Genomic DNA, 27,046 nt, shown 5'->3' on the forward strand with positions numbered 1-27,046 from the left:
TTGACAGTTACATCCAACTCATTAATAACTTAATAAGATTTAAACCCGGGCAACGCCGAGGACTTCAGCTAGTTTATATATACTGTATATTGTTTATTAAGACCACTGCTTTCCAAACTAAACCCAACTAAACCAAACATATTTATTTAGTCTGTGCTACAGAACTAGTTGTACAGTCAGAACAAACATAGGTCTTTGAAAGAACTGCAAGACTGCAATGCCATAACTACTGTGAGATGCAGACATTTCTACTGAAGTTGTGTACAAAGATAATAACCATCTCATGTGCAAGCAAGAGAAGTAATTTGCAGCATAAACTGTTGTAAACAGTCATTAAATTAATGATATCCTGCCTTTGTGAATAAAGACCTCTTGTTTAAACAATGCTCACCCACCCCCTCCCTTTTTCCCTAAGCTTTATCTGAGTGTGATCAAAGGCTGATTGAAATCAATAAAACTGTGTAATCTATGACCGAGCTGAGAATTTACTTCAGATACATGATGTGGTTTCATGGCTTCTATAAAAGTGTTACTGAGAAAAGATACTTTTATAATTTATTTTTTTTATTACTGAAACATTCAACCTTACATTTGTATTAACACTACCCGTCCTCTTTAAAATTCATATTTAATAAGTGCATAAATTCACATTGGTTTATTCAATACATTACAAATGCTTTGCCAAGTAAAAGAAATACAATACATGAATGCTTCCTGATAGGGGCACTGAGTTTAGTCCTTCTGAATAGCTGTATTCCACGCAAGGATGCTACAAGTGCTTAAGTGAATGGAATAATTGCTTAAACCAAGCACTTAAATGCTCTAAGTAATAATAACTATCCCACTGCTATGCCACCAATTTGTCAGAGATTCTCCTGAGTCCTGACCTATTAAATTAGCATCTCCTAATTTGTCTAGGGATTACTCCTAGCTTAAAAAGACATTACCGTTTTAAATTTCCCCTGCAAAGTCACCGGAAATCATTGCAGAAACCGCTGGTTGATACGTTTACCGCCAGGACTTCTTTTAAGTCATGTCTGTTTATATTCTCTTAAGGGGCTTGCCACTGCAACCAGTGACTTCTACTAACATTTGACATGGTAAAGCACAGGCAATCCCTTTGTGAGTCTGATGTGGTGGAGCATCTAGAGAAGTTTGTCGGTATCTCGTGGCCCACCTCAGAAGGAGTTTATGGCCACATTGTGACTGGTGAGTCACTGGCCTCTCCCCACAAATATGAGAGCCCGGCTTACTAACATGCAGGACAAAGACAGAGGACATTGAGAATCGTTCCAGGAGGAGCTAAATTTGCCTGCTGGGACTCCTGGGAGGTTGGAGGAGAACTGATTGAGATGCACCTTCTGAGATGATCTGTTTTTCTCCAAGTTGGTTGTTAAGAGGGTGCAAAGAGTTCCATCTAGTCCTTTTGATCAAAACATAACAACATTAGGTGCTCTCTACGCACTGATTATTTTCCTGATTTCCAGCGTAAAAGAGCATCCTTTATTGCTGTTACTCTATGGTATCATGCTTAGTGTCGTGGATGTGGTCTCCAAGTTGCTTAATGAGCTTCGGAAGGCCCTTGGCTGAGTTGACTTGGGACCACAGCCTTCTCACAGACCACGGCATGATAAGTATTGACTCTGATTTCTACTACCTTCCTTCTGCTGGGCAAAAGTCAATTTTACCATGTATTGCTCTCCAGCTCATGGCTTACTCCTTATTTGTTCTACTGCTGCTATTTGATCTATAAGTGAAATGGTAGGGCAAGACCTATGTGCTGCATTCCTAGACTCTGCTAGGCACGGCTTCCCTGGGCTTTTCTGCACATTCCCTAGTCGGATCAATAGTCTTCCTCTCACAGATGTTTAGTGGGCATTTTACTCTAATGAGAAACAGTTTTCCTATCACTCTGTTTCTTACTGTGTCCTGTCTCATATTCACGTGGCTTTGGCTGAGGCCAACATGGACATTAAAGTCATAGGATTCATATTTGTTTCCAGAACCCTTTCAGAGAATGCTCTTTTAGTGGTTAGTGTTTTTATGGGCCTGGTGAGATGCTTTGTGCTGTTGCGACTTAGCTCCTTCTGGATTAAGGAGCCTAGAGTGACCAACAGGGTTTGCAATCCAATTTAAATAATTTTACCAACGTTGGTTTTGCCCCTGATAGAGCGGTTTGGGAGTCTCTTTGATCAAGCACTCAATTACTCATGTTTCATTAGCCTCCAGCGGGAGGACTAAGCTATAACAGTGGACCTTGCAGGGGCAAAGTGGATTTTTTGTAACGGGTGTTGATTACATGCTGGCCATGCCATCTTGGCAAGCCTTGAAGTCTACATACATTCCTAGGATCACTACTTCAGATGTAAGACAGGTAAACCAACCTCCCTACTTAATGGTGATGCCAACATTTCTGACTCCTTGCAGACAGGGGACATCAGGGTTGCCCACTTTTCCTGGACTTTTTTTCAAATAGCTATTGAGCCACTGGCAATACAGGCAAGCTAGGCCTCTATTATTGGATTTAGACTGGGTTATTTACAATGAAAACTGTGTAAGTGCTTCTCTTCAGAATCAATCCTACTCTCCATTCAGTCTTATTCTCTTTATTTAATAAGAGCTGGGACAGCGGAAGAAGCTCAGTTAAGACTAAAGCGAAGAGCTGGGGTCAACAAGGCATAAAGCAAAAAAAAAGGTCCACAGGGCATGAGGTTGGATGGAGCTGGGGGCCACAGGTCAGAGTTCAGAGGGTCACCTGTTACCCATAACTATGTTAAGAGATAATTGATCAAATAACATCTTACACAAAGTATTTGTGCTTTCAATGTTTTATGTATTTACTCCCCTTTCATGATTAAAAACAAAACCCCAAAAACAAAATGTGTTCTCTCCATTTATCTGTTTTCCGCTTTTTGTTTTTCGACTTAATGTTTATTCATTCAAATATGTTCGGTTCATTGATGTAGAACTGTATTTTTCTCTTCTATTATTGTGTCTACTTATTAAAATAAACTTTATATGAGCTCATCACAGGAAATTAAACATCTGCAAACATAATAAGAAACATTATTCTCTGCTGATAAATATTCAAGTACACTCTTATACACAAGTATAATTGCTTACTAAAACATCACGATGACAACATTCAGATCACTAATGATTTCACTTGTTTTATTATAATTGATTGAAAAATTGATTTTTGTATAGAAGGGTGTAGTTATCTTACTTTGTTTTGTTTAGACATGAAAATACTATGCTCATTAATATCTATTTTTGCATGCAGGTACCAACTCCTGAGATCCGAGCGCACAATTTATATTTTGATCTATCAGCCTATGGAATTGATGTCTCCAGCAGTGGTAAAGACACATTGGGCAAGCCAGGATTTCACCTAAAAATCTACGGGACCTTTCGTAATCGATATATGGCTTTAGCATGTCCTGCTTCGGATGCCAAAGTTGTCAGATTTCTGAGGCATACTCCCAATTCATCAGTAAGTACAACTGTAACCGTGTAGATCAATGTGACACAACGGATAAAAGAGATTCAGAATGGAATGTACACTTTATTTCACCTTGATTTACAAAACCATGAAGACAAATTAATGTCACCAAATATTATACTATATAACAATTCATGTGTCTGTTCTTGTACTACCTCTTAAAGGGGGCTGAGTGCCATGATTTACTTTTATTCCTCTTTCAAGAACACTATTTAATATAAATAAAACTACCTATATGTAACACTATCCAGAAATACCTATTTTTTATTTACCTGGTGACCTCCACATAATACTAGTGGCATAATGTACAAATAAATAAGAGGAGACAAGTGTATGCTGGTAGCATTCTGTGCAGAGTGGAAGAAGAAAACTGATGCACCTGTGTATGCTAGTAACATTTTATGGAGAGGAGAAGGAGGAGACAGTTTCAGTAGGTGTACACTTTTGGCAATTATGCAGAGGAGAGGGAGGAGGCAGATCAAGCAGGTGTGTGGTGGTGACAGTCTATGCAGAGGAGAGGGGAGGCAGATCCTGCAGTTGTGTGGTGGTGGCAGTCTATGCAGAGGAGAAGGGGAGGCAGATCCAGCAGTTGTGTGGTGGTGGCAGTCTATGCAGAGGAGAAGGGGAGGCAGATCAAGCAGGTGTATGGTGGTGGCAGTCTAAGAAGAGGAGAGAGAGGAGACAGATCCAGCAGGTGTATTGGTGGTGGCAATCTTAATAGAGGAGAAGAGAGGCAGATCCTGCAGGTGTATGGTGGTGGCAGTCTATGCAGAGGAGAGGGGAGGCAGATCTAGCAGGTGTATGGTGGTGGCAGTCTATGCAGTGGAGAGGGGGGAGGTAGATCTAGCAGGTGTATGGTGATGGCAGTCTATGCAGAGGAGAGAGAGGAGACAGATTCTGCAGTTGTTTGGTGTTGGCAGTCTAAGATGAGGAGAGGGGGAGGCAGATCAAGCAGATGTGTAGTGCTGGCAGTATAAGAAGAGGAGAGAGAGGAGACAGATCCAGCAGGTGTATGGTGGTGGCAGTCTATGAGGATGAGAAGGGGAGGCAGATCCTGCAGGTGTATGGTGGTGGCAGTCTATGAAGATGAGAAGGGGAGGCAGATCCTGCAGGTGTATGGTGGTGGCAGTCTATGAAGATGAGAAGGGGAGGCAGATCCTGCAGGTGTATGGTGGTGGCAGTCTATGAAGAGGAGAAGGGGAGGCAGATCAAGCAGGTGTGTGGTGGTGGCAGTCTAAGAAGAGGAGAGAGAGGAGGCAGATCCAGAAGGTGTATGGTGGTGGCAATCTTAATAGAGGTGAGGGGGAGGCAGATCCAGCAGGTGTATGGTAGTGACAGTCTATGCAGAGGAGAGGGGAGGCAGATCCAGCAGGTGTATGGTAGTGACAGTCTATGCAGAGGAGAGGGGGAGACAGATCAAGCAGATGTGTGGTGCTGGCAGTATAATAAGAGGAGAGAGAGGAGACAGATCCAGCAGGTGTATGGTGGTGGCAGTCTATGAAGATGAGAAGGGGAGGCAGATCAAGCAGGTGTTTGGTGGTGGCAGTCTAAGAAGAGGAGAGAGAGGAGACAGATCCAGCAGGTGTGTGGTGCTGGCAGTATAAGAAGAGGAGAGAGAGGAGACAGATCCAGCAGGTGTATGGTGGTGGCAGTCTATGAAGATGAGAAGGGGAGGCAGATCAAGCAGGTGTGTGGTGGTGGCAGTCTATGAAGAGGAGAGAGAGGAGACAGATCCAGCAGGTGTATGGTGGTGGCAGTATAAGAAGAGGAGAGAGAGGAGACAGATCCAGCAGGTGTGTGGTGCTGGCAGTATAAGAAGAGGAGAGAGAGGAGACAGATCCAGCAGGTGTATGGTGGTGGCAGTCTATGAAGATGAGAAGGGGAGGCAGATCAAGTTGGTGTGTGGTGGTGGCAGTCTAAGAAGAGGAGAGAGAGGAGACAGATCCAGCAGGTGTATGGTGGTGGCAGTATAAGAAGAGGAGAGAGAGGAGACAGATCCAGCAGGTGTGTGGTGCTGGCAGTATAAGAAGAGGAGAGAGAGGAGACAGATCCTGCAGGTGTGTGGTGCTGGCAGTATAAGAAGAGGAGAGAGAGGAGACAGATCCTGCAGGTGTGTGGTGCTGGCAATCTTAATAGTGGTGAGGGGGAGGCAGATCCTGCAGGTGTATGGTAGTGACAGTCTATGCAGTGGAGAGGGGGAGGTAGATCTAGCAGGTGTATGGTGGTGGCAGTCTATGCAGAGGAGAGAGAGGAGACAGATTCTGCAGTTGTTTGGTGGTGGCAGTCTAAGAAGAGGAGAGAGAGGACACAGATCCAGCAGGTGTGTGGTGCTGGCAGTATAAGAAGAGGAGAGGGAGGAGACAGATCCAGCAGGTGTATGGTGGTGGCAGTATAAGAAGAGGAGAGGGGGAAATAGATCCAGCAGGTGTATGGTGGTGGCAGGATAAGAAGAGTAGAGGGAAAAGACAGGTCCAGCAGGTGTATGGTGGTGGCAGTATAAGAAGAGGAGATGGGGAAATAGATCCAGCAGGTGTATGGTAGTGACAGTCTATGCAGTGGAGAGGGGGAGGTAGATCTAGCAGGTGTATGGTGGTGGCAGTATAAGAAGAGGAGAGAGAGGAGACAGATCCAGCAGGTGTGTGGTGGTGGCAGTATAAGAAGAGGAGAGGGGGAAATAGATCCAGCAGGTGTATGGTGCTGGCAGTCTATGCAGAGGAGAGGGAAGTGACAGAGATTTCTTTTGAACAAGTGCTGGGGTGGCGCATGTGCAGTGAACACCTATCATATCACAGTGGGACTGAAAGGTCAAACAGGCTTTATTGTACAAACATCGGCCCCTGCACATGCTCAGTAGAGCAGTGCAAGGGTGTCTAGTGCAGTAAGTAGATACCCTCTGCCCATCCCCCCCTAATTTTGCAATAGGGTCTGATGATTGCAAGTTGTGAGGTCATTATCAAGCTCTGTGTATTGTTTCTCAGTAACTAGAATAAGGTTTGCATTGAATATTGGTCAGATGGGACTGTCTTCTATTTGACTTATAGATCTTTGAAATCATTTTTCATACAACGCATTGGTTTGTTAAAATTATGGCCACAAACAAAGAGCATAGTTCTTAGCAGGCTCATTTTGTGGCATGTCGCATTTCACAAGGGTTAAACGTCTCATAGTGTAATTATGACCATTAAGATGCAAGGAAATATATATCGGTGTATTCTGTTCTAGGATATTTGTTCCCCTGGCTTGCACTGCTTCTGGTGTTCCAGTTACTTTAATTATAATTTGCATAATCAGGAGGTGACAGTACCTGTATAATCAGTGTGTGTTTATACATTAAACAAACTAACGTAAAAAAAACTCAAAATAAAACACATATTCTTAGCTGTATAGATACTTTCAGGAAACAGGCACCCAATGATAAATCCTTTAACTGAAAACAGGCAGGTATTTTTACATTGATATTTTATAATCCTTTCGAATAATGCTTTTCTCATTAGGCAAGACAAGACTACAGTCATATTTTATAACAACTGGAGTTGCTCAATCAATTTGATAATCAGCAGCCAAACTTTTCCTTGAACACTGTAACTTGCTTCAAGGGCTGTCAGGCTTAACTGCTCGATCAATCTACCAATTCCTAAAATAAATGGAAACCGTAGCACCATCCAGTAACGCATGACCATGTTACCAGAACATTCTGTTCACCTTCCTAATAACTCTTCAGCCAATCATACAGCCACAAAAAGGCAGAAGCGTTTTTTGATTAAATATATTTTAAACAGATGAAGCACAATATTTTTAGCCTATCAGGCACCCATCTAAATGACTGTATGATCACACCTCCATTCACATAATCTCTTGGTGGGGCATGAATAGAGGCACACAGAGCAGTAGATTTTCAGCACTGGGCTCCCAAATGTGTTGTTAGTCTAAATATTTAGTGGTCCACCTTTATTTCACAATGAATGTTGAGATGAGCTGTAAGAATGATAGACAAATATACAAAAAAACCCTGGTCTCCAAGCAGAATAACACAAATTAAGTTAAACTGATCATTTATTGGATTGTTGTTCCCTTCTGAAACGCAAATCAAATTCAATTACAATTAATCTGTTCAAGGGAATAAAAAAATGCATTGTATTTACTGATACACATCAACCACTGAGAGAGAGCGAGGGCAAGCTATCTACACAGAACACAAGTGGCAAGCTTGAAATAAATAATCTCAAGGTAGGATAATGAATTACAAAATATATATTCTGTGCTATAACCAACAAGCACACATTATTAAACACAGCATAGTCCCTGGGATGCGTGGCTTGGTGTCAGACGCCGGGCGATCGGACCATACACCCGATCCCCGACACACTTACCTGCCCCTGCCGACCGCTCGCTCCTGGCTGGGAGCCGCCATCTTCGCTCCTCTGTATCCTCAGTGCCTGTTCTTTATGTTTCATATCATTCTGACGTGGCTCCTTGTCCTCCTGTTTGTCTGCAGAGCCGACATTCTATTATAGCGCTTCTCCTCTGTTCCTGTGGAAATCTGCTGACTACTGAACAAACACCTCCTGAGTGTTCTGCCACCATTCCAGTGGTAACCAGTCATTGCAGAGCTGACACTCTACTATATTGCCGACCCCTCAGGCTTGTTCTTCTAAGAAGTTCCGCCTAGTTACTCCTAGGAAGGGCCACGACCTTCAAGGAGACACAGCTAAGCCCAAACCACCTTGAGGCTAGTCCCTGGTGAATACCATCTCCTTGTTAGACTCCGCGCCTTACTGGGGTGTGGTATCTAGATTACGGGAGGATTCTGTTCATAAACCGTTCTGGCATAAGAATCGTGACACTTGGGACAATTGAGTAGGACGTGTTTTGTCTATCTTGAAAAATAGTCCCTACGTTGTCCCTACCCACTGCGCAAATTATACTGTTGCACAGTGGGAGAGGTAGGCAAGCAATCCACTATAAACCAAATGATGAGTTTTCCTATTGCCCCAAGGCAAGATCATTAATTACTACACTTATGTTCTTACACATTGCACTAAAATACACACACACACAGTACATTCTCTACGCAATGTTCTAAAGGTATTCTATACCTAAAAATGCTACTTTAAAGATCAACAGTGTACCGCTGTCACTGATGGTATTGTAAGGTCTGCTTTCTGTGTGCTCCGCAATGTCCTCAGATGGATTAGCTGACGGTCTTCTGGCTGTAACACAGTAGTATCTATAAATGTAGGGAAGATTCCATCTGTCCACAGAAGGTTTGGCAGCTGTAACACGTGTAGTGTAGTTGGAACTTTTCAGTTAGCTGAAATGCTTAATATATTGTGTTTCAATGACGTAAAAATATCTTTAATCTTTGCATATTTTATATACATAAATGTAGCTTGCCAGAGGCTTACCTAAATGTATTGCTTACTTGCCAGCTAGCTTTGGTTGTTTTGAGGTCCCGAATTGAAGGTCATCAACATTTTATGTTAGAATCCATCATAGTGTCTCGGAATTTACCAACGGAACCAGTATACCTCGGCTGCAACTTTGGATTCACGGACCAGTGGCATGAGGACCTGCTCTTGGCAAAGTCCGTCAGTGATCCGTAAAAGTTGCAGCCGCGTCTCCGATAAAAGCTGGCCTTGCTAACTTGGCGAAGCTGACTCGCTTTGCCTCAAAAAATGCATATGAAAGGATATTAAAAAGACTTTCACAACTCTGTCGCCGCCCCAATATCAAATATTATTTTTAGTTATAATAGTTTACGCAAACATGGCAATCGCTGAAATTGCACAAGTTCAGTTGTCCACAGTAGAGCCATGGTCACCTGCAGTTTCAGGTCTTTCTATGACCCAACACACAATTTTCTACCTCATTTCAGCTACACCTGATCAGATCTAATATAATAGCATCATATTTGTATAAAACACGATGATCACAACCTTACATATTGGTCAATATGACCAATGAAAATCGCACGGTAGGTGGCCAGCTTTACATATTGTATTTGTTGTCATAGAAAGTGATATATAGGGCCTGATTCATTAAGGAAAGTAAGGCAAAAAAAGGAGTAAGTTTTCTCCTGGACAAAACCATGTTACAATGCAAGGGGTGCAAATTAGTTTATTACTTTGCGCATAAGATAAATACTGGCTGGTTTTTTTTTTAGCGCACAAATACTTTTAATAGCTTTCAGTGCACAAATAATATTTGAAGTTGATCTAGAACATGCCCTACCCCAACTATAAATCTCCCGTCATATTTTAAATTTGCCTTACCCTTCAATGCAACATGGTTTTGCCAAGGTGCAAAGTTACTCATTTTTTTATTTACTTTCCTTAATAAATCAGGCCCATACAGAGTATGATTTGTTAAAAGTAATATATGTTTTCTCTAAAATTAAATTACATTAAAGGACAAGCTGGCATGCAAGGCCATCTGGTCAGTCTCATCTTTTGCCTTTGTCCAGTGCAGAGAGGTTTACTTAAAATATTGGGATTGTATTTTTAAATGCATTCTCTTAGCTCTTAAATTACGGTCTAGTCCTACGGTATCTCACATGTTCCTGTTAGCATTGTATGCTGTAGCAGACTTTTTTGTTTTAATGGTAATTTATTTGCTTTCAAAATTGTCAAGAGCTTGATTTACTATTTACACCTATGAGAGTACTGTTTAAAGTAAAGAAGAAGAATTTGTTTTATGTTAACTTGTCATTTTAATTGGTGATGTGTTCAAGGAGTTTAGTTAATAGCATCAGATAAATAATTGGAGGGACAAGGTAAGATAGCATGGGTAAATAACTTGCACAATTAACAGTGTAGACACAGTGCAGCTTAATGAGTACTGATTCTCATGAGTTATTGTTGAACGGTCCAAGAAATGTGTCTTAAATGTCTTAATTGTAGGTGATGGGTACACATTAAATTCAAAAGCCACCTTGTAAGCAAATATTAAGATATTGAAATAATAAGAGATCTTTATGGAATCTTTCATAGTTGCCAACTGTCTTTGATTTCCAGGAATGTTCTGAGTACCAGATCTGTCCATAGAAAGCACCTTGGTTCAATAGCACTTTTCTTCTTTTGTATGCTTGAAATCTCAATATTTATTTTATTTATTCTGATATTTTGTGTTGTAAAATATATTGAAGGGATGTAGTTTCAAATATTTATTATTATTATTATTATTATTATTATTATTATTATTATTGTTATTAATTTATTAATGATTTATTGTTTTTATTTTCTTGTTTGATCATATTATATTTACTTTATGCTATAGTATTAATCTGGTATGAAACCAAATTTAAACTCAAATGAAAATTAAACTAAAAGTAAAATTAAATAAAATAATTAAAATGAAATAAAAATAAATTAAATTAAATAATATAAGTAAATTATTTACTTTAAATAAATTAAATAACATTAAGTTAAATAATGAATATAAAGTTAATCAAAACTGCATTGTGCTGATGACCAGGTGTCATCTCATATTGAGTGAATGTAGTGTAGTGTTCTATGTCTGTATAGAGTATAATAGGATTGTATTACAATCATATCCAGGGGCCAGGTCATGTTAGAATACGTAGTCTCCCTTGTCGGCATAGAGTATAACAGAATTATATTATGCTCATATCCAGTTTTTAGGCCATGCTGGGAGGTGTAGTGTTTTATCTGTACGTCCACTTGGTCTATTCAGTGGTTGAACATTAAGGGCCTGATTCATTAAGAAGGTTAGTGCGATTCTTGCCGTGTTTTGCATTAAATTGCACTGCGCATGCCCAGAAATTAACTATACCCCAGAGTGCATGCAGTTAATCTTCGAACGCAAAGGACACTTACGACATGCTACAATTTCATGGGCGAAACTGAAGAAAGAGGGGGCGTATGCCGGTAGTCAATGTACAGTAAGGGAGTGCCAAGCTGGAGCACATGCAAGCGTCTGATTCAAACTTTGGGCATCTCTAAGGTACATGTTTTTCTGTCGTATCTCTTCACCAGCTACAGGTTAGGTGTAAGTGCCGATTACTAGTGATGATGGCTGTGCAGACATGCTAGAACATGTGTCTGCAATCAAGAGGAATTGTAAAAATGTATATGATAAGTTTAGTTCATGGGGAACAAAATGAAAAAAACATTATTAACAGGTGACAATAATTTAATACTTTTTTTTTTCTGTGCATCCTGCTTTGGCTTGATATTCCACATATGTATTGGACGTATTTAGCAGTGTGTTGTGTCTGTCTCAATATGGCAGAGCGCACCTACACGCGTATTCAACAAGGGATGTTTCTTCAGAACCAGTTCTAGTAGAATGTAGGATGTGCATATGTCCAAATTATGTGCGTTTTTAACAAAACGCACATTACGTTCCTTTTGCGTACCTTAATAAATCAGGCCCTAAGTGTTCTGGCTGCTACAGTCATGGCCAAAAGTTTTGAAAATGACACAGATATTATTTTTCACAAAGTCTACTGATGAATTGCAATTAATTTCAAAGTCCCTCTTTGCCGTGGCAATGAACTTTATCCCAAAAACAACATTTTCACTGCATTTCAGCCCTGCCACAAAAGGACCAGCTGACATCAGGTCAGTGATTCTCTTGTTAACACAGGTAAAAGTGTTGACAAGGACAAGGCTGGAGATCACTCTGTCATGCTAATTGAGTTAGAATAACAGGCTGCAAGCTTTAAAAGGAGGGTGGTGCTTTAAATCATTGTTTTTTCTCTGTTGATCATGGTTATCTGCAAGGAAACACGTGCAGTCATCATTGCTTTGCACAAAAAGTGCTTAACAGGCAAGGATATTGCTGCTAGCAAGATTGCACCTAAATCAGCCATTGATCGGATCATTAAGAACTTCAAGAAGAGAGGTTCAATAGTTATGAAAAAGGCTTCAGGACGCCCAAGAACATCCAGCAAATGCAAGGACCATTTCCTAAAGTTGATTCAGCTGCGGGATCAGGCACCACCAGTGCAAAGCTTGCTCAGGAATGGCAGCAGGCAGGTGTGCATGCATCAGCACGCAAAGTGAGTTGAAGACTTTTGGAGGATGGCCTGGTGACAAGAAGGCCAGCAAAGAAGCCACTTCTCTCCAGGAGAAGCATCAGGAACAGACTGATATTCTGCAAAAGGTAAAGGGATTGGACTGTTGTGGACTGAGGTAAAGTAATTTTCTCTGATGAATCCCATTTCAGATTGTTTGGGGCATCTGGAAAAACGCTTGTCCGGAGAAGGAAAGGTGAGCGCTACCATCAGTCCTGTGTCATGCCAACAGTAAAGTAACCTGAGATCATTCATGTGTGGTTGCTTCTCAGCCAAGGGAGTGGGCTCATTCACAATTTTGCCTAAGAACACAGCCGTGAATAAAGAATGGTACCAAAACAGCTTCCAAGAGCAACTTCTCCCAACCATCCAAGAACAGTTTGGTGACGATCAATGCCTTTTCCAGCATGACGGAGCACCTTGCCATAAGGCAAAAGTGATAACTAAGTGGCTCAGGAATCAAAACATCAAAATTTTGGTTCCATGGCCAGGAAACTCCCCAGACCTTAATCCCATTGAGGACTTGTGGTCAATCCTCCAGAGGCAGGTGGACAAACAAAAACCCACAAATTCTAATAAACTCCAAGCACTGATTAGGCTATAATGGGCGGCCATCAGTCAGTACGTGGCCCAGAAGTTGATTGACAGCATGTCAGGGCGAATTGCAGATGTCTTCAAAAAGAAGGATCAACACTGCAAATATTGACTCTTTGCATAAACTTAATGTAATTGTCAATAAAGCCTTTCACACTTATGACATGCTTGTAATTTTACATCAGTATACCATAGCAACATCTGACAAAAAAGTCTAAAAACACTGAAGCAACAAACTTTGAGAAAATCAATATTTGTGTCATTCTCAAAGCTTTTGGCCATGCTTGTAGACGTTGAAAATGGGTACAACTATGTTTTTATATTTTGTTTAAAAAGTCATATTTTGGGTGCGCCCTACCTGTTACTGACATAGGATACATCCCTACAGGAGAAAATCCATTTTAACAGAGCTAAGGCCCTTTCATGGAATGTTCCTAGGTTGTTTGCTATGTTATTGCAATTCTTTGATGTGTCTCCGACATGAAGTGTTTTTCCTAATATCAGTCCCCATCCTCATTCATATCTCTTGAATGACCTCAAAAGTTCCAGGAACAAGAATCTGTCTCTGCTCTGTGCAACTGTCTCAATAAACATACTTGTGTAGTTATGTTTATAAATTGAACTTGATTTATGAGTTCTGTTTGCTAATTCCTCCAGTATTGTCCCCTCCTTATTGCCTGCAAAGAGTGATGTATTGCCTACTTCCAGAGATATCGTCTGGGAGATGTAACTAGCTAGACATCTGCATGATCTACCACAGGCAGCTTGGCTGCATTTCTACATATCCGAGAAGAAGAGGGGGATTTACATAATAGTAAATGACTTTATCGAGCCCATCTTAAGAAAAAAACATCTTCAGTATGCACAGGACTTTTATTGTGACTCATTGCCATAAATTATTAAATAATCTGATTGTTTACTTCCTTGATTAGTAATCTAATATGATGTGCGTATTGACAAATACATATATATATATTGAAGATATGTGGTATCACCTAAAAGCATTAGGTGTCGGGGACTGGCAGTAAGTAGGGTGCATCGATAATTGTCCATCTGTTACAGAGGTTTACTCTTCTGAGCATGGAGACTGTGCCAGAGCTGCACTAGACCGTGCCATAGCTGCCAGAGGCAACAGAACTGTTGGACTAGCATCACAGAGAAGTAATTGGGAAATGATCGTACTGCAACATTTTGAGACTTCCCTGTTGTTGGCTTCTTTGGCGGCATCAGGGTTGACCTGAGCTGAGCATACTGCCAGCAGAAGTTGAATTCAGGTATTACTCCTGCATATCACCTCAATTCCACAAGTAAACCTGTTGTCTCTCTGGATGCATAAATACTTTCCAAATATCACTACATGATGAAGGTGGGTTGTCTGAAAGCGGACCAACTCGATCAAAGCAACCCTTCAGGATGGATCTGTGTAAATATCTCAAGATCGAGGTATTGGCCACACAACATGCTAGTTGTAAAGCAATATCAAGTCCTGAGATCCTATATTGACATCTATGAACTAAAATCATACATGCTACATTTAATAAATCCCTCCACTGACTAGCGGAGTGGATTGGGCCCAACAGAATGACCTATTGGCTACGCCTTGAACCCAATCAATCAGGTTAATACCAAAACTTGGCATCCGGTCAATTCTTCTAGGGGTTGGGGAGGTCAGTCCGACAAGTCAGGGACATTTTTTTCCACACTCAGATTAATTTAATTGATTATTAGATGCCTTATATGTGCCTTTCTGCAAATTTTACTTAAGCCATTTGTGGCTGGATCACTTATAAATAATTTATTTGTGGCTGGATCATGTATAAATAATTTATTGTAGTTTATTGTATAAATTTATTTCAATTAGTGGTGCAGGCAAAAATTTATATCATTGCAAATATACTTATCTTTTTATGTTAGTATGTGTTTGTATGGAAATCTATTGATTTCGGAGACAGTATGCAATGTTTGGGTTTTGCAACTGTCTAGAGACAGGTAAGCTCATGTTAATTAGACTTTTATATCGTTGAGTGACCAAAATGTCTGTTGAGCCTGAAAGACAGGAGGGGGTAATTGTACTTGATGGTAGATTCCCTAAGCAAGTGATCACAGATGAATGTGCATTTTGCAAGTTAAATTGCATTCAAAGCAAGATTATAGAAATGTTTTATCCTGATGGTAAACATTCAATAGAAAACCTTAGATGTAGTGGCACAACTAGTAGCAATTGAAAAAGGCGTTAAACCCCTCCAAGCTGATTTATGTGCAGGCTGCGTGAATCAGTCTGGATTGGTTAAAGGGGCAGGAGGCCGGATTACCTCCTGCCAAGCTAGTGTCCAAAACTGTATTTAAAGAGCCCTGTTTTACACTGAAATGCATTATACCATCCGTACTTCTGGATATCACTACTACCTTAAACTAGTGTATGTAACTGTCCTTATTAGGACATTTGAGCTAATAAAACATCGCTGCTTCAAGAACCAGGTTTGATAACTACTTACTCTGCTGTAATTCCTCTGACCTGCAGATTAGACCCAATCTAATCTATTATCTGGCTGTTCTGAGATTGGGACCCTGCATATAGTACCAACGCTCTGCCCGCTACCCAGCAGCTCTGGTCAGTGTGATAGGGCAGGGGGAACCATCCACAGCAACCCTGATTTGAAGGCAAGAGGCCAGGAGTACCAACCCAGGGGTACCAGCAAGGGGATGCTAGCCCAGGGGGTACACGAGTAGCAAGCGTTACACAGATAGATGAGTTTCACTGGTGTAGGAGCCTAGTGGTGGCATCAGGCTCCTCCTACTGCAACAGAGGGGCGCATTTGGGAGAAAGAAAGGGGACGGTGGCAAGGCAAGTCCAGCCGGCCCCCAACACAACAGACCAAAAAAATAAAAAAATAAAAATTTTGTTTCAATGTTTTGTCACTAATGACTATATTGTTACCAGGTGACATTAATTGAACAGTTTTTATTTTCTATGTGTTCTTTTGGGCCTTTATATTCCACACATGTATTGTACATATCCTGCTGTGTACAAAATGCATCCACTCCTTGTAGAATACGAGCAATTTATGTGCGTTTGAAATAAAAAAGAGGAAACAATACGTTTGTCTCACGTTCCTTGATGAATCAAGGCCAAAATAGTGACAAGGTATCCACAAGCTACTACAGGAAGCTAATCTGACGTTGAAAACCACTTATAAAAATAGCACAATTTAGTGCTCCACATTTTTCTATGCAGTTTATTTGGTGCCCAGAGAGCATTATAGTGTGCACCTACCAATTATATACACAAGTCGTGCATTGTCTAAAGGTCATTTTCTGGCGTTTTACTGTTATGAGTCACTGTAGATCATCATTGAGATTTAAATGATGGTGAGTCACACAACTGAATGGCCTCTGTTTAGTCACTAACCTACTTGTTCATCTGGTTACCAGGTTACCAGGTAAAGGCACAAACTCACTTAACTACTTGTTGCTTAGAAAATATCTCATTCCTTGTTTAGTAAATACCAGTTCCTGCATCTGCAGTAATCTAGGAATTTATAAGGTTTCAATTGATGCAGTTTTAAAATAGAACCCGGACTATATGGCAGTAAAGTCAGCAACATTCAATTGATCTTTGAGTATTGGCTTAAACCTATTGGCCGAGATTTTGGGAAAATGGCTGCGATAGGTGTCAGCGGTGACAAGAAGCTTTTAAACTTAACAGGTTGTAACAGATGATATATGCAGTTACTCACAATTGTAATTTCTGGCAGGCAGGTAATACCCATTTATAGTTTAATGCAGATCTCATAAGCAGATGTTTATCATATCATCATCATCATTTATTTATATAGCGCCACTAATTCCGCAGAGCTGTACAGAGAACTCGCTCACATCAGTCCCTGCCCCATTGGAGCTTACAGTCTAAATTCCCTAATAGAGCAGAGCAGACCTAGACCCGTATTCAACAAGAGACTTTTTTTCAGATCCACACCTTGTTGAACGTGTCTATGATCGATTTTTTTTTTTTTTTTTTTAAAAAAAGGGCCTTAATGAAACATGCCCACAGTGTCTGCGATCTGCATTTCTATTGGTGCCTCCATTTTTGTGAGTTACATCTAGTTCCTCTTGTATAGGTTATGTTTGTCTCCTAAAATGATGACGCTCATTTTTCTTCTTCCAGGTCATGAAGAACATTTTCCACCAGTCGTTCAATGCCTACAAGACTGACATTGAGCCTAGATTGAGTGACTTAACCCTCCCTCACCTGCAGTGCAGCCGGAGGCTGTTTGAGATCATGATGTCACATAGGAAGGTGACGTCTGCTTTCATTGAAGGGGACAACGTCGTGGTCACGTTGGAAGGAGAGGCGGCTCGTGTGCTCAACTTCGATACAGGTCGGCATGGGTTAAATAAAATAACTTTTAATTAGTTTGTTACACACAGACAGGTCCCTGCTCTGAACAGAACCCATGACCCCAGCGCTGTGAGCTAGCAGTGCTAAGCTATACAAAGAAAGAAAAAACATTTCAGGGTTTGAAAAGGATACACAGCTCTGTTTTGACCCCCTCACCCTCCCTTTCCATTGAGAGATAGCGTCCCGCTGCCTAGCAACGGGATGCAACTGAATAGAACATGCGCACACAATGCGTGCAGGGAACAAGGAGCATCCCGCTTCTAGGCAACGGGAAGCGGCTTACGAGAAGATGCAGGCGTCCTGCACCAAGTGTCAGTGCGGAGACTGCGCCTGACATATTGATTACAATAGTCACCATATTCTATATATAACTTGTCTCCCCTCATACTCAACTATATTTAATTTTGACTCTAAGGCTTGGATATATCATTTGAAATAGGATTTTGAAGGTGCCTGCGGAAACCTACGTCCCTTGGTCAATGACTTTGTGTTTTTCCGCAACCCTTGTCAGCCAGGCCTGTTGTAGAAAAGACTTTATATCTGCCGACAGACATAGCTAGACCACTCCATCGGTTCATCTCAAACTGTGTGACAATAAGAGCTTAAGGTCCCTGGAAATCTAGGATTCTATCGTACGGCATCCTACTGAACATGTATCTATTTAAACCGTCTGTGGCACATAAATCAGTTATAAGTGGCCTCTTAATTCATGCTGTGACTCTGCAGAAAACTAGACCATATGAAATGGATAAAGTGACCACTTAACTTTCCAAACTGGCATTCAAGCATTAAACAGCACCTGCAGAAAGGCCTGGGGAGGCGGGTATAGGAACCTCTTAGCAAATGTTCTACATTGCTTTCAGCAAAAGCGGATTGGACTTTCCTGCATACAAAGCAATACTTTTAGAAATATGTTACCAAGATCTACACATTGTTAAATAGAAAACTCAGAACAATTCTAAAAATATCAAATCTTATTGCAAGTCTAATACGGACCCCTGATCCAATCTAAATTATTAAGAACAGTGATGTATGTTATGTTCAATTATACAAAGGCAATAACTTCCTACTGTCAGTTCCCTTTACAACAAAGGAGATCCATTTAGTTTTCAAATTCTAAAACGTAACAAATCGCCAGGGCCTGCTGGCTTTTCTGTTAATTCAAATACTTTCAAAATATCTCCGCCCTGCACGTGATACGTTTGTTTAGCTCATACTAGTTGCAATACTAACAATAGAGAAGAGACACTTAATTATGACAGCTACAGGCTAATCTCTCAATAAACACAGACATAAAAATGTTTGCCAAAATACTTGCTACAGTGCTCCTACAATACTTTTCTCAGAGTTTTTCAAGCTTTGAGCATTCCTGAATTGGCAGGAGGACTCTTGAAGCATGTATATATAGATATATATATATATATGTGTGTGTGTGTCTGTAGCATACTTACAAATTATGACACTGTGACATGGGCACACTTTAGGTGATGCACACACAAACACCTTCTTTCTTTTTTCCTTTACTCTTATTGTCAGGATGGTACAGTAAAGTGACAGCATAGAGTTTAACACTCCTTCTAACGCTAGATAGAAGATAGATAGAGACCAACTCCCTAGCCACCGGCCACTATCTGGCATCGGTCACAACTGAACAATGAAACAGGTGTAAAAAGTTTACACTCCTCCCACAGCCCTAACTTGATCGACAGAGGACACTCCCACCATGCCTTCAAAATGGAGTTTGTTGCAGGTACTCTGTTTAATTGCAGACACACCCTGTCAGGCTGCTGCTTGCTGTGGAAAAGATGTTTTTAAACCACTTCAAAATATGTAAGTTAAGTCAGACTCTTTAATATTATTTTGTCACACATATGTCCTCCACCTGTATCTCTTTAACTTAGGTGAACTGCTGTACAGATGTATAAATCTGTTTGCAGCCTTTCTCTGCAGATTGCCAGTACCTGTCTCCTCTTTTAGAATCCTGTGACAAACACCTCCCTTTGTCACAATACATAGGATCTTTTTTCTTAAATCCACTTACAATGATTATGCCATACACTTAACCATGCCAAATTGAGGTAGGACTTACAAAGCATGGGCACTTGCAAGAGCTTGCATTTGGCGATTGACTTGCAGACTAGGGTCCAGTGAGGTCTATTCCTCAAAGTACTAGCTCAGTATTGGCTAACCTGTGACACTCCAGGTGTTGTGAAACTACAAGTTCCAGCATACCCTACGAGCAATAAGCTGCTATATATTGGCACAGCATGCTGGGACTTGTAGTTTCACAACACCTGGAGTGTCACAGGTTAGCCAACACTGTACTAGCTGTACAAGACTTTAAATGCAAGTTGTTTTTGAGAATGTGATGAGCTAAGCACCTTTTTTCACACCTGGGGGTAAATGCATCAAACTGCGAGTTTCCAGCAGGTTTGAAAAGTGGGATGATTCTAGTTATCATTTATTTAGTACATTCTACAAAAAGACATTCATTGATGCTAATAACACACTTTACATAGCACTACATTTTGCCTTTTCAGATATGTGACATTTGTTCATTTGGTATGTTGATATGGTTAATTTTTCAAATTAATGTTTTTCATTTGCCTAACAATGCCAAGATACATTATCTTGTGATGTTTTACTTGGAAACCAAGACCAGATCTTCAAATACACCTGTCAAATATACCCTGTGCAGAATGTCCTAACAATACACAGAATCAATAAAAGCCATGCTGGACGGATTGTGGATGCAAGATAAATTACCTATTGCACTAATGATCTGAAAGCTTGCCTGTATGACTTCTCCGTATGATTCAGTGAACCCTATCTGAAGTGGCAGTTAAGCTACATTCACCAAAATAGATTACACCTGACTTCTTCACATAATTACAGCACGGTGGTTCAGTGGTTAGCACTTCTGCCTGACAGCACTGGGGTTATGAGTTCGATTCCCGACCATGGCCTTATCTGTGAGGAGTTTGTATGTTCTCCCTGTGTTTGTGTGGGTTTCCTCCCACTCTCCAAAAACATACTGGTAGGTTAATTGGCTGCTATCAAAATTGACCCTAGTCCATCTGTCTTTCTGTGTGTGTGTATGTCAGGGAATTTAGACTGTAAGCTCCAATTTGGCAGGGACTGATGTGAATGAGTTCTCTGTACAGCGCTGCGGAATTAGTGGTGCTATTTAAATAACGGATGATGAATTATACCAAAATCATATTACCTACTTCTCTTGTGAACTGGGATATCATATATGCTTTTGTGAGGTTTAAGGTAATTATACACCAGGAGCAATGGTATTAATAGTTAAATTAACAAATAAGCCAATGACTACAAAATCCTGCCTAATGGGGTAGAAGGGGATTATTTGGGAACAAGGAACAAATTACTGTAAGAACTAGCACGCTCCTCTCAGGTACCTAAAATATCTGTGAGGGTTTCTTACTGTAAACAAGTTTTTATTGCAAGCACATGCTGGGTAATCATGCCATGTGCTTACCGGCTGTGGGAGACTCTGACCCGAGATCCTAGCCTACATACTGCAGCAGGAATTAAAGCCCAGTCACGTTTGCCGCATGTGTATGGTTGGCGGCTGCAAGGAGATAACTTAAGACCAAATACTGCCAAAGTTATGTGTCAAATTTAGCAACCACATGAGGAGGGAGACAAATACATATTCTGAACAGTTTTTAAAATTCCGCCAATCTCCTCTTTGGTATACTGGTGGAGAATCGGTTATACCTATCGCCAATAGGCAGAGAAAGGTTTTGCTTATAAATGAAAGAGCATTAAAATAAATGTTCTCTCTATTAAATATTTAATAATATTACAATGTAAAACCATTTATGCATCATTGTAGTTCTTTTATGTTTTATTTTTTAATAAGGGAAATTAAAGTACTCATAAAGGAATCAATAAGCTTTGTCTAAATTGAGCATTACAGGAAACTGGTAATGCCAGGCAATTTATGGCTTTATAGATTACAATTCTGTATTATGACTTTGCAACTTCCAGTCTAGATTTACCTTGGCAATTGTATTAAACTTGAACAATGCTTTTGGTCATTGCAGAGCTCTCTCTTCTGGCTAAGATAGGAAATGCAAGGCAATAAAGATGGTACAAAAAGAGAGTTTTAAAAAGAACACACAGAATAGTTTCCTTAACTTCACAAACACATAGATATTTGTTGGCTCTACCTTTCTTTAAACATTTTTTGCATACTCCTATGATGTGAGCATAAAAAAATAGATGGCTACAGGAAATTAATGGTTTACTTTGCTTTAATAAGTTTGAGCATCATGAGCAGGGGCGAACGGAGGATTGTTTCCCCCCCGACCCAAAAGAAAAAAACACCCCCCGGGAGCATGCGCAGCAGCTCCGTTTCTTCAGCGCTGTCCTATACAGCAGCCGCGGCGCTGTCTAAGAAGCGTCCGTGGCGGTGCTGTATACACTACAACACCGCCACGGACGCTTCTTTGACAGCACCGCGGCTGCTGTATAGGACAGTGCAGCTATAGCGGCCACTTAGTTAGCGCAGGGGGGGGGGTTCTGGAGACTCAGAAACCCCCCCTGCGTGCGCCACTGATGAGCCCCCATATTAATCTAGTCCTGCACACATCCAACTTCCTAATTGAGAGAAAAGTATATTACATATATATGCATGCTCTCTAGCTGGCAGTAAAACAGTATGATAGCTATGATACATATTTATATATATATATATATATATATATGTCAGACTATTTGTGTCCAAAGCAGCACATACTATTTAAGGAAATGACTGGGCTGATCTATGTAAATATGTCAGTGTTACAAATTGATATTATGTTTAAAGCCGTTGTTTGTTTTTTTTAAAAAAAATATTATTTTTACGTATTAAATAAATTGGCAGTAGCTAAGACCATTGGCATCCAGAAGTACAGTAGGTTCCACTAATAGTGGGTAGGTTGTCTCCAAGCTCTGCTACCTGTGGCATAAATAAAACGGAGCCACTGAAAAAATTTGGAACATTATGAGGTTTCTCACATCCTGCGGATGGTACGTACTGTATCTCTGCATCTAATGCTGCTTCCCAGCCCAGCACATCAGCTCGTGCTATGGTCTATATCAAGGCCAGGTTGTCTAGTGTGTAATATTATAGAATGTTATAGAATGTAATACCAGATGAAAATGAAATTGAACAAAAACAAAGTCAAGAGATAGCGTTATAACAAATATATATATATATATATATATATATATATATATATATATATATATATCTATGTCCTATATATTGATGTTCATATAAATAGAAATACATGACAGAACCACAGAAAACGTAGAATTGCCTTTAAAATCACATGATATTTTTCAGAATTAAAAAATCTAAAACCCAAAATCAGAAAACTTTGACTACTGCATCTATACATTATGCCATAATAAGATAATAATCATGAGCTCAGAGACAATATGTTGTATGCACTCTATCTAAATAGAAACACATTAAACGGTCAACAGCATAACATGGGAACATGTAACAAAGTATCAGTCTGCTAAATTTTTAATTACATTTCCCTGCTATATACCATTGGCCGAGGTCCTCTAGCTGCAGTTCCATCAATGAGGTTCATCTGCCTAGCGGTAGTATTGCACAGATCTGTGTGTGATTATTCTAAGCAGGGTGTGGTCTGGTGTGTTGTCCGATGGGAGACCGCCTGGGAAAAGTGTCTGCTGAAGGCTTTTGATTTTTCAATCTGCTACCAGCAGGGGTCGCTCTTATCTAGGGCTTGTCAACTCTTTATAATTCTTGGGCGTATAGGACAGCTCTGTGCCCACCTCTCACTGAACCATCTTCCCACAATTATAAATCATCTAAATGTGTGAAGGCAGTGGTAGTGCCAAGGAGTGCCATCACATCGGGTTGGGTAAGATTTACCTGTGACCAGTATTCCGACATGGAGAACCCCTACAAAAAAAGAAATGAAATGATGGAAAAACGATTTGAAAATAAACAGACTTACCTTCAACCCAACGCTGGAGATCTCCGATGAAAGCACCAGGCTGACAGCAGCTGATTCCGATTGAACAAGTGTTCGGCACCGCAGGCTGACGTCATCGCCACGTCTGTCAATAGAAATTTAAAGTGGCAATGTCGGGTTGAGTGTTTAAACACTTAACCGTAGAGGTCCCCACATTGCCGTTTTAAATTTCTACTGACAGACGTTGCAATGACGTCGGCCTGCAGTGCCGAACACTTGTTCAATCGGAATGAGCTGCTGTCAGCTTGGTGCTTTCATTGGAGATCTCCAGCGTCGGGTCGAAGGTAAGTCTGTTTATTTTCAAATTGTTTTTCCATCATTTCAGGGGGGGGTTGGGGGTTTGTAGGGGTTCTCCATGTCGGAGAAGGGGTAATCGGAAAAACAATTACCACCGATCACATCAGGGACAAAGTTGTTTCCAGGATCTACTGAATATCATCAGTTCATTTGCTGGACACAGTGAGTTACTGTCATTGTAGTCACCTGTCGTTGGTGTTGCCAAATCGTCCCCTTTTTTGGTGATCTCTTCGTTGCCACCTTGGTGACATCAATGGTGGCAAATGTTCCTTACACCTTTTAGATTGTAAGCTCATAAGGACCAACTTCTGGTTCAGGTCATTGTATGTAATTTGTGTGTGTCTTGTCCCCTCAATGCACAGAGCTGTGTCATACGTCAGCACTTAAATAAAAGATCCTAATATAGGATTCATTAAGGTAAGTTAAGCAAAAGTAAGTAAGTAAGTAAGGCAAAACCATGTTGCATTGAAGGGGGAGGTAAATTTAAAATGTGATGGCGGATTTATATTTGGGGTAGGACATGTCCTAGATCAGTGTCAGCTAACCTGTGACACTCCAGGTGTTGTGAAACTACAAGACCCAGCATGCTTTGCCAATATATAGCAGTTTATTGCTGGAAGGGTATGCTGGGACTTGTAGTTTCACAACACCTGGAGTGTCACAGGTTAGCCAACACTGTCCTAGATCAACTCAATTTCAGTGCACAAATAAGCTATCAAGTATTTGTGTGCTACATGAAAAAACAGCCAGTATTTATTTTATGTGCAAAATAATAAACTCATTTGCACCCCTTGTATTGTAACATGGTTTTGTCCAGAAAACTTACTCAATGTTTTGCATAACTTTCCTTAATGATTCAGCTCCATAATATCATCATCATCTATTTATATAGCGGCACTAATTCCGCAGCGCTGTACAGAGAACTCATTCACATCAGTCCCTGCCCCATTGGAGCTTACAGTCTATATTCCCTAACACTCACACAGAGACAGAGAGAGAGAGAGAGACTAGGGTCAATTTGATAGCAGCCAATTAAACTGTATGTTTATGGAGTGTCAGAGGAAACTGATGCAAACACGGGGAGAACATACAAACTCCACACAGATAAGGCCATGGTCGAGAATCGAACTCATGACCCCAGCGCTGTGAGGCAGAAGTGCTAACCACTGAGCCACCATTTGTATCAAACTGAATAGCGCCAATTGCCATCTTTTTTTCTTTACAGTTTTAAAGCAAAATGAGGTTTTAAGGCAATAAATGTCATTCTAGCCTAGTTAGGACTTTCTCCCCCTCTCTCCATGATAAGGTGTGTTTTCTGCTGCTGTCTTGCAGGCTGCGGTGTGAACCTCGGCCTCCGTGGTCTGGAATCATCACAAGAGTTTATTTATAGGATTGCTACAGCTGTGGACCAGATCGACGTCTTTGAAGCCCTGGCAGCTAAAATCAAGCACTCCAAGCAAGTCGTGGAAGACTTCAAGTTCCACGGACTTTCTGCTTCAGTATTTGAATAAACCTCTGCGAAGTATGCAACAGTCACATGACTACAGCCCGTGTCAGATGTTATCTATGGATTACCAATCCACTTCCATATAGTGCAGACAACCACTACGTGGGTTGAAGCGATGTCCATGACAATGCAGCCAATCCACAACAATGAGACAGGAAGAACGGAAAATCAAAATAAGCCCCACCCTCAATACGTCCAAACCCCCCCCCCAAACGCCCACTTTCAGTGAAAGTCCACCCATTTCTTCCAAGACCACGCCCCTTTTTATGTCCACGGATCAGGACCGTTCCTAAACAATAGGAACTTATTCTCATCCTTTAAAATGGCTGCATCCTTTATGTGTAACAAACTGGTTTTCTGTAGGTTAAAAAAAAAAATTAAGAAGGGCTAAAATAAAACTGAAATTACAGTATCTAAAATGGGTTATCCACATACATAAAAGCAGCTTTGACATTTTCTGTTTTTTGTTCTTTTTTTGTAACCTCAATAAAGTTTTTTATGGTTTTCTTTGCATTTTTATATTGCATATTATTATTATTAGTGAAATATTTCTTGATGGTGATATAGCTTTTTTTTGATAGTTGAGTTAATCTAGCACAGTGAAAGTTCCTTTGATTATGAGTAGAACTGCCCTTTAAAAATGCATCGGCTGTCTATTAAAATGAAGGACTTTGTATGCGGTAGGCCGGGGCCACACAGCAGGGGATGTGTAACCTTGCAGGAGATGGAATGTTTTACACAGACAACCACTGTCCTCTGGAACTTTAATTTGGCTGTGTTACACTTTGCTATTACTTATGCACAGTTATTCCAATCACTAAATCCACCACTTTATTAATCTTTAAACATTTACATTTTCTTTTAAGCATCTTTATATCGTTTTGTAGAAAACATTGAAAACATACAGGTCTTCATATATTCAAATGATGTCAAGCTATGTTCTTAAAGGCAGTCTCTTAGGGCTAGATTTACTAAACTGCGGGTTTGAAAGAGTGGAGATGTTGCCTATAGCAACCAATCAGATTCTAGTTATCATTTATTTAGTACATTCTGCAAAATGACAGCTAGAATCTGATTGGTTGCTATAGGCAACATCTCCACTTTTTCAAACCCACAGTTTAGTAAATATACCCCTTAGTGTGTAGACGTGGTCGATGGGTCATATATGGAAATGATAAAATTCTATTTGCTCTGCAGCAAGAAATCAGACCGCTGTATACAGTAAACAATAAGCATTGCCCAAATTAGTAGCATTAACATTCTATAGACCCAGCCAGCAGCTAGATATTTAGCTGGTCGCACAGCAACGGTAGAAGGATCTCCACACTAACAGCTGGTTGCACAGCAACTTCAGAGCCAGCTCCAGAATTAGCCAGGAAGGGCTGTGCTCTCTCTCACCTTATTCATTGGAGAAAAATAAAAAAAATCCCTGATTTGTATTTATTTGAAAGGATCTGCTGTTGAATTGCAAACATATGTTTTGTTTTGTTATGAATGCTTTATTAATGTATTTACTGGAATTACTTACAATTATGATAGGGCTCATATCTTGGATCTGACACCGGCTTTATTGATGTTTTAATAGAGCTGTGGTAAAATATTTCGGAATGCTACCGGTTCCATTTTTGGGCATTTACCATGTGTAAATGCATTGGGAAACCTTCAGTGATCACTAAAACGCTAGTAA

General features: G+C 40.4%; 1 protein-coding gene across 2 annotated transcripts in view; it reads left to right on the top strand.

The window, feature by feature from the left end:
* LOC142104373 (uncharacterized) overlaps nucleotides 1-27,046 on the top strand; it is a 388,681-nt gene that overhangs the window by 28,512 nt on the left and 333,123 nt on the right. The window contains exons 3-5 of one of the 2 annotated variants that reach the window (XR_012679564.1): nucleotides 3,284-3,493; nucleotides 17,299-17,512; nucleotides 25,185-25,722. Coding sequence is in view for 1 of the 2 variants with exons in the window: in XM_075188999.1 (XP_075045100.1) it covers nucleotides 3,284-3,493; nucleotides 17,299-17,512; nucleotides 25,185-25,363 (603 nt within the window). In the remaining variant the exon portion in view is untranslated. Of the gene's footprint in view, nucleotides 1-3,283; nucleotides 3,494-17,298; nucleotides 17,513-25,184; nucleotides 25,842-27,046 lie in introns of those variants that run through there. The other variant, XM_075188999.1, reaches the window with a different exon arrangement.

This window comes from Mixophyes fleayi, chromosome 10 (assembly GCF_038048845.1).
Source record: "Mixophyes fleayi isolate aMixFle1 chromosome 10, aMixFle1.hap1, whole genome shotgun sequence".
In the NCBI taxonomy this organism is placed as follows: Eukaryota; Metazoa; Chordata; class Amphibia; order Anura; family Limnodynastidae; genus Mixophyes; species Mixophyes fleayi.